The sequence below is a fragment of the Pezoporus flaviventris genome, unplaced genomic scaffold (assembly GCF_033815535.1).
Source record: "Pezoporus flaviventris isolate CSIRO_AGI_PZ_B2104156 unplaced genomic scaffold, CSIRO_AGI_Pfla_v1 ptg000001l, whole genome shotgun sequence".
In the NCBI taxonomy this organism is placed as follows: domain Eukaryota; kingdom Metazoa; phylum Chordata; class Aves; order Psittaciformes; family Psittacidae; genus Pezoporus; species Pezoporus flaviventris.
In genome coordinates this window covers 59,724,066-59,736,937 of record NW_026892549.1, presented here as the reverse complement: position 1 = coordinate 59,736,937, position 12,872 = coordinate 59,724,066, and the positions used below count along the sequence as shown (strand labels likewise).

The window sequence follows — 12,872 nt, the reverse complement described above, 5'->3', positions numbered from 1 at the left end:
TCAGGCACCTGCTACAACATGAAATGTCTCTGCCAGGCCTCACTGCTCCTGAGGCCCCATATCCCTGGTCCTGCTTCCTCCCTGCTAGATCAGCATCTCCTGTACTTTAGCAGTGTGCTGGCTCCTGTCCCCTGTACGGTGGGTGATCTTTGGGGACATGGCCAGGGAGAAGAGGAGGGATCACTGCTTTCATCCAGTCCCATTCACATTACGCCAGAGGATCCATCACTCCCATGGCCCAGCGTAGCTCTGATTTATCCCCCTGCGTGCTGTCTGCGTTTTGGAGGTCTGCTTTCCCCTGCATATTCCTGCAGCATGGCTGGACAGGCATTCATTTGTGTGTAGTTTCACATGGGGAATTGCTTCCATGGCCTGAGAGCATGAGCAGACAGAGGGGCTGGTCAGCTTCACCCTCGCCTCACCCAGTGTGTGTGGTGCGGATGGGTGACAGCCCTGGGGATGAGCAACCCATCCAGCCCAGGTGACTCAGAAAGGGAGATTTGCGTCTCTCCAGCTGTGTAGAGCCTCCTGAGATAGTCCATTAGCACAGAAAGGAGAGGTCAGTGTTTCTTGTTAGGTCTCTAATGGCTTATTTGTTCATCCCTCCCTTCTGCCTTGGCCGTGGGTGGAGGATTTGTGTGTTTGCTCTTCCACATCCGTCACCGGAGTGCTACCCCTCTCCTCCTGCAAAGCTCCTTTCATCTGAGGTTGCAGAGACCTCCATGGTGCCACAAGGCCTCTCTTTAATAGGCTTTTGTTCCTCAGCCTCACTTGGCAAAACCTGGCTGCTTGGACGTGCGGCTGCGTGTACACACTTTGTGCATTTAGTGAGTCTGTGTCAGGTATGCCGGAGACCTCAGAGCAGCTTCCAGTGTCTGAAGGGGGCTACAAGGATGCTGGAGAGGGACTCTTCATCAGGGACTGTAGTGAGAGGACAAGGGGTGATGGGTTCAAACTGAAACAGGGGAAGTTCAGGCTGGAGATCAGGCAGAAGCTCTTCCCTGTGAGGGTGGTGAGGCGCTGCCACAGGGTGCCCAGAGAAGCTGTGAATGCTCCATCCCTGGCAGTGTTCAAGGCCAGGCTGGATGGGGCTTGGAGCAACCTAGCCCAGTGGAAGATACCCCTTCTGTGGCAGGGGATTGGAACTGCATGATCTAATGGTCCTTTCCAACCCAAACTGTTCTCTGAGTCTTTGCACAGCTCTCTGTAAAATCTCAGGATCAGAGCAAGCAGCTGTTCCCAGGATGGCTTACCTCGTGGTTTTGGTACCATTTGCTGTTTTCTTTCTGCCACTGGATCACCAGTGCACTGAATCCTTACTGAGAAACCTCCTTGAATGCCCCCTTTTTCCTGACAGCTGCTTTTAGGTGATTGCTGCAGCCAGAGTTAGCTACTCCTCATGTGTTGAACAATGCGCATCTTCTTAGTAGCCATTTCCAATTAGATGCAGCACAGGAGATAAGTGGTAACCAAGATAACTTAATTCTTAAGTGGTAAGCCAAGAGAAGTTAATTCTTGAGTGAGCTGCTGATCTGCAGCAGATGGAGTTTCACCCTGACCTGCAATGAGGAATAGGGAGATGTTAGTGGGGTATCTGTGTGAGCTTCTTGATTCTTGTAAAATGAAGCCTGGATTCTCCAGATTTGCTGCTTTCTTTGACCAAAGCTCATCTATGAAACATGGAAGATACAGGCATGGTTATGGACTCTAGGCAGGTAGGTAACACAGGAGCTATATATGACAGCTCCTAAGCAAAGAGGACCCCAGCTGGGTTGCAACAACTCAAGTGGAACCAAATCTGAGAAATTAAACAAAATTCAGGTTTTTGCTTCATTGTAACACTGAAAATACTTTAGAAATGCCAGCAGTGATGTAGATGAACCAGCCTTGCTTAAAGGCTGTGTCAGCATGGATGTGATTTTAACAGCAACTTTCCTTATAATAGATCCAGGCTTGGATTTTATATGATTCTGAGTCTGGGTTTATGTGAGTCTCCTCCCCAGTCAGGAGGAAGTCATCGAAGTGGGGAACACGGCAATGAAAGCACATGGTCCTAATGGAAAATGTGGAAAACTCAGCTGTGCCACGAAGGACCATAAAGTGATAAAAATACCAGCTGTGCTGAGCAAGCTGGTTCTCTGCGGGACAGCCTGCCTGGAAATACATTTGGTTGTAAACACCACTATTCATTGCCAGGGCGTGTATCACCCCATCTCCTTGGTTTCTAGGGAATTATCAGTTGAGAGAGAGATCATGAGTTTCTTCAGTCTGTTTTTACATTTTCTTAATGCCTTAGCAAGCAAAAGGCAGCACTTAAGGGCATTACTGCCATCAGTGCTCCTTGGGGTGGGCAGAGGGGGCATTAGTCCCAAGTTCTGGCAGTGTGGCAATACAATATAGTTGTTCTTTTTTACCTTTGCCACAAACTCCAGGAGTTATTGGAGTTATTTGCACCTGTGCTGAAGTGGAAAGCAATATGCTGCAATTAGATCTTATCTGCTGAGTAATTGAGTGGCCTTCAGGTGGCCGAGTGCTGCTGCTGTCAGACAGCAGTGGTGAGTGACATATCCCCCGATAACCTCTTTTCCAAGACTTTTGAGATGACTTCTTCTGTCACAGCCATCCCCCAGCAAGCACGGGCTGAGAACAAGCCTCTGCTTTAGCCAGGCATCCATTTCCAGTGGGAAGCCCTTCAGGAGCAGCGTAAGCCCTTTAATTATTACTTCTCCATCTTTCTACAGCTCCTGAAGGTCTGATGCCCGACTTGCTCAGTTTTGCACACCACGTTAAATTAATGTCCTTATTTCTCTCCCTGTCCCCCCCTCCGCTCTGGCTGTACCTGGCGTTCACAGAGGTCATCAGCTCAGGCTTTGAGCGAAATCACGGTCAAAGTGCTGAGAACCATAAACGCCACGGAGCAAGCGGTGTGTGAGTTGTTGCATGGAGAGAGGCAGTGCAACGGTGGCTGTGTCCTCCCCGCAGGGCATCCTCCCAGCCTGGGTGATGGGAAGGAGGTGGCCGAAGCATACCGTGAGCTTGAAGAAAATGTAAGGTTCTGGAGTTCATGAGAGGTTTCTGCAAGCAGGGAGGGGGGAATACGGAGGAAAACCCCCAAAGTTGTCTACTAGTGGGTAGGCCAGTGCTAAAAGGATGGGCACGACACAGGGGTTTGAGTCCACTCTTGCCTGATGGTGGCCAGGGCTCTCTTACAAGGGGGGTGGCACAATAGCAAGTGCAGATGCTCTGTCTTGTTGCTTCCCTTGTGCCTCGGCTCCTGGTTTCCCCGGCTGAGTGCCAGGGAGGGAGGATGAGTGCAGTCCTCAGTTTGCTGTAGTGCTGCTTTGCAGGATTCTGCAGCCCTGTACTCCAGCTGCAGCAGAATCTTTTGTCCTGCTTCACTTTGGCTCCTGCCCAGCACTGCATTTTAACAAGGCTTGCATGAACAGGGATAGCATGCCCTACCTGTTTGCTAATGCTGACGTGTCCAGAGCTGAAGGGGTCATGCAGGTGATAAGCTCACATATAGAGCCCAATCTCCTGCTGGGTTTGTGTGGCACTGAAACGCCAACAATTAGCTATGGCAAACCCATATAAATCAATTCCCTGTCGAAATGGGAAACCGTGTGCCTTTTGCCAGGATCCAAAGAAACAGTTCAAGGATGGGCAAAGAGTTGCATCTCCATGGGTGGTCAGGTTTCGCTGTCAGAAACATCCTGGGGAGCCAGGTTTTATAACACACTGTGGCTCCTCTCTTATTGAGGAAAGCTTATACATAAAAGCAGTGAGCTGCTAGCAGCAGAGTGTGCTCAGAAACTGGTTTCTGGCCAAATGCAGCGTCCCAGGGAAAGAGGGATGTCTGCATGAAGGGTCTGACGTTCCCCCTCTCCCAGAAGAGGGGACAGGGCTGGGAAGGATGTGATCTATGGACTTAGTGCTGTCAATGGCAGGTCTGGGAGAAGGAGATGGGTAGAGATGGCCCTGGGGGGTGCATGCTCAGCCTGCCATTCCCTCCTGGCCCTGGCTGAGTCACAGCTTGATGCTCTGCTCCTGGACCATGCCACCTCAGAGGGCACGGGGAGAGTTTGATGGCTCAACAACAAATTGTGTCCCTGTGACTCACAGGTTGAGCTGCTTCACAAACAGCACCCATAAATGTCTCCAATCTGTTATGGCCTCAGGGCTTGCACTGCCATGGGAGAGACCTATGGAACAGAGTGGTGTGAGTTGGGTTGGATACTTGGTATTTCAGGGTATACCAGGAGCTCCTGCCAGGCAGTCTTGAGCAATACCTGGCCCAGGAAAAGCAGTGAGGGTTGGAGGAGCAGGACTTGCACTGGCAATACTAAGATTTGGGATTCAGTCAGCAAAATAGTGGCCACAACCCATCTGATCATCTTATGTGACTGCATACAAACGTCTCTTGGACTTGCATCCTTGTAGTAGCCCAGGAGGAGGCAAGTGACAACAAAGCCTGTGGTTTTATTGAGATAGGTCCTTTTGCCCTTTTTACCTAGGCAGCAAAGGTAGCCCATTGCTTCCCATGCACCATGCATCCTGAGTTAGCAGCCCCATGGCTCCTGAGCTCCGTTTGCATGCATGTTGCTGGAGCTTTGCTGGGACCATTCCTGTGTATTTGGAGCAGTTCCTGAGCCAAACTGCCCTTTGCAGGTCAGTTAACAGCCCAGGGTCAAGCTCCCACACCCTGACCCCACTCCCAGCCAACCCAGCAGCACAGACTGAGTGGATGTGGAATGTCAGTGTATCAACTTCCCAGCCTGCTGACACCACGGGACGTGGCAGCCTGCACTGGTTTGCAGGTGCCTGCCTCCGCTCTGAGCAGATGGCATAAAGATGCTGATGCTTCTTGAGTAGGTCACCGAGTTTTGGTCCTTCCTCTGTTCATTGAGCATTTTACCACTTTGCTGGGTTAGTAATTGCTCTCAAAAAGCCTGTGGAAGGGAGGAAATGAGATGAAAAACCCTGCCAGAGCTGGCTGGTATGGCCTGTGCTGCAAGGCAAGAAAGCAGCCATAAAGTAGTGGCAGGAGCTGCAGAGACACTGAGAGCTCCAGGGAGGTTAATGCTGCAATGTGTGTGGATTTGCTTGGGTTTTTTCCCTTTCAGGTGTATCTGACTGCTGGGAAGACCTTCCGGCTTGAGAGCACCCTGAAAGAGCTCGAAGAAGGGGCTCAGCACAGTGGTACGACTGACTCGGAGCTGTCAGAGCTGGAGGATAAAGTGGCCTCAGCAGCTGCTCAGGTGCAACAGGCAGAGAATGAGGTGAGGACGTGGCTGAGAGCTGCTTTGCCCAGTCAGTGACAGCAAATGAAGCCAGGGGTGGAACCAGCCTCTGTATGGTCTTTTTCCTTCTAAAGGTTTCAGACATTGAATCTCGGATCGCAGCTCTGTCAGCTGCGGGGCTGACAGTGAAGTCAGTGGAGAAGGCAAGGAAGAAGTCGAATGGGCAGGTGAGCATGGAGGGGGTGTGCGAGAGATCCCAGCCCTGTGATGCACAGATTGCTGCTGCCACTGGGCACTGTGAGGGGCCGCCTGGCTTGCTGTGCCCAGCTCCCTCCCCGCTGCGTGGTTCTCTGCCCCAAGGCTCCGAGAGCAGATGTCTCAGTAAGGATGGGGACAACAGATTCCCTGTATGCATCAAGGGAGGATTTTGTGTCTGGGACTGGTGCTCTTCCTGGGATTGCTGGAGGGCACACTGGGCCACAGCAGTGCACTGCCTCTTTTGCTTATCTTGGGATCAGCCCAGTCTAAATAAAAGAGGTGAAAATGCAAAGGAAAGCAGACAAAGTTGTCTGCTCCCTGCACCCAGAGAGAAACCCCTGCCTTCCTCTGTCCACAGGCTGCCTGCCTCCACTCTTCTGGTGCCACCAGCAGCAGTCCCGGGGAGTCTTCGGATGACATTAAAGTGAGTACACGTTTAGTGGTGCGTGCAGCTCAGCATCCAGCCTGGAGACACCTGGGGTGTCCAGGAAGCTGCTTTCAAAGCAGTGGCCTCAGAGGTGACCTCTGTCTTCCCGTCCCATTGCCCACAGCAGGCTGCTCCCCATCTCTTGCAGGCAATGCCTGGACTGCAGGGGTTCAGGAGGAAGTTCAACAGTCCCCTCGACCTTCCTGGTAAGGACAGAGGATCTGCCATGGGAGCTGGGGAACTGTGGGTGGATGGGGCTGGGTTTGGGGGGACACTCTGTCCTCTCTGTCTGCATCCCCCTGCACTGGAGAATCCTCTTCCCTGTGTTCATGGCCTCCTGCTAGGAGAGAGGGAACCTGTGGTGGACCATTTAGAAAGGAGGCAGGAACTGTCAGGATGGGGATGGGGATGGTGATAGGAGAGCAGAGACCAGGCTGAGTTGGCTCAGTCCTCCAGGAGCCAGGACTTTGTATACAGCCTGGCCTCTGCCACCCCAGAGTCCAGGGGGATTTTACCTGTGGCATCCCATTGGCTGTAAGATCTCAAAGCCTCACCTAAGCCCATCACCTATTCTGATAACAATTTCTTCCTTGCTTGGTCATCTTGGAGAAGATATCCTTGACCCTATTATCCAGCTGGCTCATCCATTGGTGTCTGGTGGGGGCAAGAGACCCTCCACATCCCACCTATGACAAACAGCAGCTTGGGAATGCTTCAGAGCAGTCGGTGACCTGAAACTTGGCACAACAGCTTGCGTGGTGAGGGGCAGCCACTGGAAGCGTTTCATCCTGACCCATATCAATGAGACCCACGAGGAAATGACTTTTCTTTTTCTCTCTTATCTCGCCTCATAAGCGTAAAGACAGAAAGAGTGGGTCTCTTTCCAGGTAATGGAAGATGAAAGGAGGAAAGATCCTTTAATGCAGAGGATGAATCCTGTTTTCCCTACGCATGCAGACAATTAACAGTGCTATTTCCCAGGCTGAGGATGGTAGGTGGAAAGGTCCATTCTTCTCAAGCTGAAGAGGAGTCATCTGCTCTCCTTTCTGCAAAGGACAGGCAAAGGCAGCCTGAGTGACATGTCAGCCCCACAAGGAGATAGATGTGCAAATAGGATGGATGTCACCAGGCAAACCTAATCGCCTCTGCCTGGACTGGGCAATGAGGAGATTCCATCTCCTGAGCACCCTCTCTGTGGGTCAGTTACTTGCAAAGTTGGGTTTGCAAAAGTGCAGCTGGAGCAAGTTGGTGTCAGAGAAAAGACTTGGTAGGTCAAGAGAGGTCTGAGTGGTGAGAGCTCCATGTGTGCTGGGCTTTGGCCAGTCCATGGAGGATTCCAGAGCAGAGGGTTTGGCAGCTGAGCACTGGCAGGCTGGCCCAGCTCACGATGCTCTGGGAACCTCTATAGCAGCAGCTTCTCTTTCCTTATTGTGAAAGTGCTTCCCCCGACCCTCCTGGAAAGGGAAGTGCAATGAAACATACAAAGCCCCAGCCAGTAGGGGATAGTAAAACCCCAGTGACTTGGTGGGTAACAGAAGCCTCTCTGAGGTGGGTGAGGACCTGCTGCCCACCTCTCTTCTCACTACAGGTCTTGACGACTCCTTTGACCGCAACTCTGTTTACCGCGGCTCCCTGACGCAGAGAAACCCCAACGGGAAGAACAGGAGAGTGGAGAGGCTCTTTGCGGTACGAACCAAGCCACCCAGGAGGGCTGCTGGCTGGGCCCCACATGGGACTTAGAGCAATCTGTCTCTCCCATGCTGTCCTTGAGCCTGTGGAGCCCTCAGCTCTGGGTGTTGGCCAGTGGTGGCAGGCATGCCTGGGTATCGCCCCATGAGGTCTGGCGTGTCCTAAGCCCCAGGGCAGAGGGACCAAACAAAACCTTTGAGTTCCCACTGCCTGGGTGGCTCCATGGGATGGGGCAGGTCCTCGCCCCACACAGGGGCAGCAAGAAGTGTTGCCTGGTGTGTGTGTGGGCACCGTGGTGAGCTGAGGTTTCTCCCTCTGGTGCCTTGCAGAAGCCTGTGATGACCCACCTGTCCTGAGGAGAGGGGGACCCTCCTGCCACTGCATTTCACTGATGCAAGACCTCAGCACAAAGCCTCACTTCCTTCCCCACAACACTTGTTCTTCCTTCTCCCATCTTCATCTCTCCCTGAAGCCCTGGACAGGAGGGGAGCCAGAGGTTGTGGGCAGGAAGTCTTGCTGGTAGCTGCCAGGGAGAGGAGCAAGGCACTGGGGTGCAGACCCATGGCTGGGGGCTCTCATGGGAGGATGCAGGCATGAGACCTTTGCTTAAGGCTGCTTTTTGGTATCAGGTTAACCAAGGGGACCAGAGAGGTGCAGAGGAGTGAGCTCCTCAGAGGGAGCTGGATGCCAGTGTGGCTTCCCAGCATGGGGACCAGGGGCAATGACACCTTGTCAAAAGCTGTCAGTGCATGTTCCTGCTCTTCAGCTCCTGGTGCTGAGTGGGGACAGGAGCTGACAGTGCAGGATGTTCTTGGGTACCTCAGGTAGAGCAGAGACCCAGGCATCCTGGTCTGGGTTTTGCATCCCACTGCTGGTCCCAGCTCCCTGCAAAGTCCCTTGGAGCATCTCCTCCCTTCCCTGAGCAGCAAAGCAGGGTGGGAGCAATGCTGGCTCCCTCCCAGTGATCCCTTGGCCAACAGATCTTTGCACAAAGCCATGCAAACACCCACTGAGGCTTCATACCACCATGCTTGAAGCAGCCATGACCATGTGAGGATGTGAGTGGGACAAGGCTTGTGGGAAGTGGTGGCAAGAAAGGTGGAAGAGAGGCTGGAGGCCTTCCCCTGGTTGGGGTTCAGTTGTTTTTACAGTGCTCAAAGATATCCTCTCTCCAGGTAAGGCTGTATTGGCAGGTTTAGGACTCCAGAAGGACTGTGTAGGTGCTCCCCTGCAGGCTTTCCCCACCCTGCAGAGGGATTGGCCCATACCAAGAGGCGCTTTGGATGTCCCCTGTCCTGATGATGGAATTGTTAGAACCTGACAGGACCATCCAATCCTTTGGAGGGGCTGTGATGGCCTTTGGGTGGTGCAGTGGCCCTGGGCTCCTAGCAGGTGACAGTGGGTTTGGTAGTGCCCTCCCTTAGACACCACAATTGCTTGTTCTCCTCAGCATTTAATTCTGCACATCCCAGTGGATCGGTGCCTGGCCCCATACCTGTGCCAGTGGGATGGGGAGGGGGGCTGCTTTCTTTTGCAGGTCACTTGAAGGAGGTTCTTGTTAAAAGGCTTTGCTCAGTACCTGCTGCTCCCTGTTTATAGCCCCCACCTCCCTCCCTCCCCTCTGAAGCAGGTGATGCTGGAAGGATCACTTGCAGCCAGAGCAGGTATGTCAGAGCAGTGCTGGCAGTTCCCCATCAATGGCTAAGCAGGCTGGACTGTTTTAGGCTGTTCCTGTGCATATGAACTAAACCCACTTGAATTATGAGCAGTAGTGTGAATTTTCATGCAAATAACACTTCTGTTTAGCTTTCACAGTAGCAGGGACTCCTAACTGCCTAGAAATAGTCCTGTGGTCATCCGAGAGCAGTCTTGTTAGTCCATAGACTGGGATTCCCAGCTGGAAACAAAACCAGTTGCTTATTTTTAAGTGAAATCATTCAAATGGGTCAGTGCAAACCACTGCCATTGTAGAAACTCTCCCAGGCTCTGTGGCATTACTGGGTGCCCCTTTTGCTGCCCAGCCAGCCTCAATGCCAGGATGCAGCTTCTTGACTAGCATCCTAGAAGAGAGCTCCATGAAGATCTCTGCAATGCTATGGGTTTGCACCCAGCCTTCTGCTGTCAGGGTTCAGCCTTTGCCTCATCCGCATCTCGTGGTGTATCTGTTTTCATCCATAACTTGTCTTTCCACACAACTCTCAGATGCTTAACCCTGAGAAGACCTTGCAGTGAGCATCAGCAGGGCAAGCTAAGGCATCTTTCAGGCTTTAGTCACCCATGTTGTTATTTGCTGGTTTCCTGCCCCATCTGCCTGTGTAGATTATATGTATGTATGCAAAATCATGCAATAAAGCCAGTTTTGTGCCCAGAACCTGGAACCCCTTTTTCAGTCTGTTCTTTCAGCTCACTCAAGCAAAGGTTCCTTTCTTTTCCCATCCTCCCCTGTAACTAGCTGGTGCACTCCTCTTTTTAAACTAGGCAGGTGAAAGCAGAAAGAAGCTGAATTGGTGGAACTGAAGCAGAACAGGGGGAGAGGGTGGTGAACAGGATCGCAATATGACTTGACAGATGCTGGTCACAGAGCTGCAGGTGCGATGGGCATGGGTTCTCCTCTTCATCCCTTTCCCTGCCTTTAATGTCCCCCTGCAGTGGTCACCCTGTGTCCAGCTTTGCTCCTGTGACTGTCCCAGCACTGGCTGTGCTCAGAGCTGATGGCAGCATGAAATGGAGATCTATCTTAGGGCAATGTCCACCCTGCAGGGGGGTGGCAGCCGAGACCTTCCCCCTGCTCCCACCTCGCCAGTGATGGTGTCTTCACCATCCTGCTAACCCAGATGCATCCCTGTCTCAGGGTACTTGTAGTCCCAGTTATTCCAGTTTTGCCTGAGGGTGGACCTGTGTTTGGGCACTGAGCAGCCCCCTGTGCTGGGGACCCAAGCTGGCTTCTCCAGCATCGTATCCAGAAGAACAAACACCATCAGAACCTCCTTCATGCGGTGGTTTAACCCATTTACAAGAGGAGGTCTGAAGTCTCCACAGCCCGTGTGCACCAACAAGTTGCCTTCCCTTCTTCTCTGTATTTAATTTTCTAGTTTCCCTAAAGCAGCCTCCTGGGGGGGGCGGGGGACGACACTGAAGGAGAAAGGGGGGTGGCACCCAGCGTGACTCGTGTGGTGGAGCGAGTTCAGGGCAGCATCACTCACCGACGCCCCGCAGCAGGCACCGAGTGAGGAGCAGAAACCTCCCCCTTGTCTGGAGTAGCAGCGGGTCAAGTACAGGGATGAACACGTCTCCAGCGCTCCGGCTCGGGCGGCGGAAGGTGAGATGCTGGTCCCTTCTGAGTCACGAAGCTCCCGGTGCTGATTCGATGAGAGGGGCTGCGGGGAGGGGAGATGCCCCTGCTCGGTCCCGCCAGGGCTCGCCTCTGACATCAGCACAAAACTGGCCATAAAAACGGCGGCCGGCGAGGACTCCGGCTCAGACAGCGACCGCGGGGCTCAGCGGGACGGCAGCCAGCGCCTCGCCGCGGTAAGTGCAGCCTCAGCGTGCGGAGCGGTGCTTTCCTCTCCCTCTCGTGATGCTTTCGGTGCTGACTGCTTTCCCGAGCGCTGCTTTCCCTCTGAGCGTGTGTGCGTCCCCGTGTCTGTCCAACTGGCTTAGTGGCTCCCAAAAGGGGGCTGTAAAAAGTTGGTGGCTGCAGCAAACCTGAGCTCTCGGGAGCCCAGACGGGCTCCTGCCCGGCATGCTGCAAACTCCTCCTTTGCAGGCCATAGACTCACAGAATGGTTTGGGTTGGAAAGGACCTAAAGATCATCCAGTTCCAACCGCCTGCCACAGGGTCCCTGAAAATAAAGCTGCTGCATGTCCCCACCCTGTCCTGCTTAACACAGCTCTCCTGCTTCTGCCCCTTGCCCCGCTCCCTTGCCATAGGTGGCTGCAGAAATCAAGCCCATCACTCAACCTGCCCTACACTCATGGCCTTGGTGCCATGTTACAGGGTGCTCCCAGGTTAACAGTCCAGCAGCCAGGTCCAGGGGTGCGTACCAAGGGTGCAGGGTTGGTGCCAAGGGTGTAGGGGTGGCCACGGTTCATCCAGCAGCAAAAGCCATGTGTACAGCCTTTGCTTGGTGCTGCCAGACCTACATTTTCATGGTGGCCCTGTCCCCATCTGCTGGGCTGCAGGATCCCACGGGCTCCCCAGAAGCCCCAGAGGGAAAGAGCGATGCCAGGCCTGGCACAAGGTGCTCAGCTAGGACAAAACCCTGTTTAACGATCCTGGGGTTTGTACAACCCACATTCGCAGGGAGCAGTTATCCCCAGAGCTGTCATCCCACTGAAACCCCCTGCTTTTGACCAAGCTGCCCTGACCAAGCCAAATCCCTTCACTCCCACAGCCGTGCCGGAGGCTGTCATCTTTGTGGCATCATCGGGAAGCACCAGGCACTGGGAGGCTGCAGCGCCAAGCCACAGCTGGCCGGAGAGTGCTGGGGATGAAGCTGGGGGCCGCCTGCCTGCTGTGCCTGCTGCTCGCCTGCCTGACCCTGCCCGGCACCTGCAGCCACCGCCACGAGCGCTCCATGGAAATCCGCAGTGAGAACAGGAGTAAGGGACCCCCCTACCCAACCCCTGCCCCCAGAACCCTCTGCACCCCCAGTCTTCCCTGCACTGGGGAGAGCGGGTGTCCCTGTGCAGAAGCAATGGTTTTCTTTCATCCCCCTCAACCCCTTTCCCTCTCCCCTGGCATTTGTCACCCCATCACACATGGGTGCAATGCCCTGTCCTCCCTCCATGTCCTCTATCATCCCCCTCTGATTGTTCCTTGGCTTTTGCCTTGCAGACCCGGACATCGACCCCTCCTGGTACACAGGGCGTGGGATCAGGCCCGTGGGGCGGTTTGGGCGGCGGCAGGCACTGGATGAGGGCACCCATCCTGGGGGGGCTGGCCATCGACAAGCTTGTGCTGTCCCACACCTGCACCTCCAGCCCCCCCGGGGGGAGGAGAGCCCCTGAGCTGGAGCCCGCAATAAAAGCCCTTTTCCTCTCATCCCCGTGTCCCCTCCTCTCTGTCTGAAATGCAGCACAAGGCAGTGAAACCAAAAACTGCTGATCTTGCCATGGCTTTGCAGCCTCCCTTGGCAGGGGGTGCAGTGCAGCAGAGATGCTCTCCGTATTATATGGCATACTCCCAAAAGCCACCCTAAATATAAGCCCCAGAGGGCTTCCTTTCCTAAGTGCATCCCCTGAGGTCCCCGCAGCAC

The 12,872-nt window shown here is 53.9% G+C and overlaps 2 protein-coding genes across 10 annotated transcripts in view; both read left to right on the top strand.

Moving 5' to 3' along the window:
* The window catches only part of MLPH (melanophilin), a 28,950-nt gene extending 18,965 nt beyond the window's left edge, over positions 1-9,985 (top strand). For 5 of the 8 annotated variants that reach the window (XM_061460757.1, XM_061460741.1, XM_061460731.1 and 2 more), the window contains 7 exons: positions 2,853-3,047; positions 5,124-5,279; positions 5,375-5,467; positions 5,857-5,922; positions 6,074-6,131; positions 7,514-7,611; positions 7,944-9,985. In XM_061460757.1, the coding sequence (XP_061316741.1) occupies positions 2,853-3,047; positions 5,124-5,279; positions 5,375-5,467; positions 5,857-5,922; positions 6,074-6,131; positions 7,514-7,611; positions 7,944-7,970 (693 nt within the window). In that variant the 3' untranslated portion in view covers positions 7,971-9,985. The remainder of the gene's footprint in view (positions 1-2,852; positions 3,048-5,123; positions 5,280-5,374; positions 5,468-5,856; positions 5,923-6,073; positions 6,132-7,513; positions 7,612-7,943) is intronic. The other 3 variants (XM_061460769.1, XM_061460763.1, XM_061460748.1) reach the window with 1 other exon arrangement.
* A 768-nt stretch (positions 9,986-10,753) lies between these two features.
* PRLH (prolactin releasing hormone) lies at positions 10,754-12,766 on the top strand. 2 transcript variants are annotated; one of them, XM_061452618.1, is made up of 3 exons: positions 10,754-11,142; positions 12,009-12,204; positions 12,452-12,766. In XM_061452618.1, exons 2-3 carry the CDS (start codon positions 12,105-12,107, stop codon positions 12,622-12,624), a joined length of 273 nt encoding a protein of 90 aa, XP_061308602.1. In that variant the 5' UTR covers positions 10,754-11,142; positions 12,009-12,104; the 3' UTR covers positions 12,625-12,766. The 2 variants fall into 2 exon arrangements, with proteins under 2 accessions (XP_061308602.1, XP_061308519.1); XM_061452535.1 differs by having other exon boundaries at positions 12,009-12,216.
* Positions 12,767-12,872: the final 106 nt, after the last annotated feature.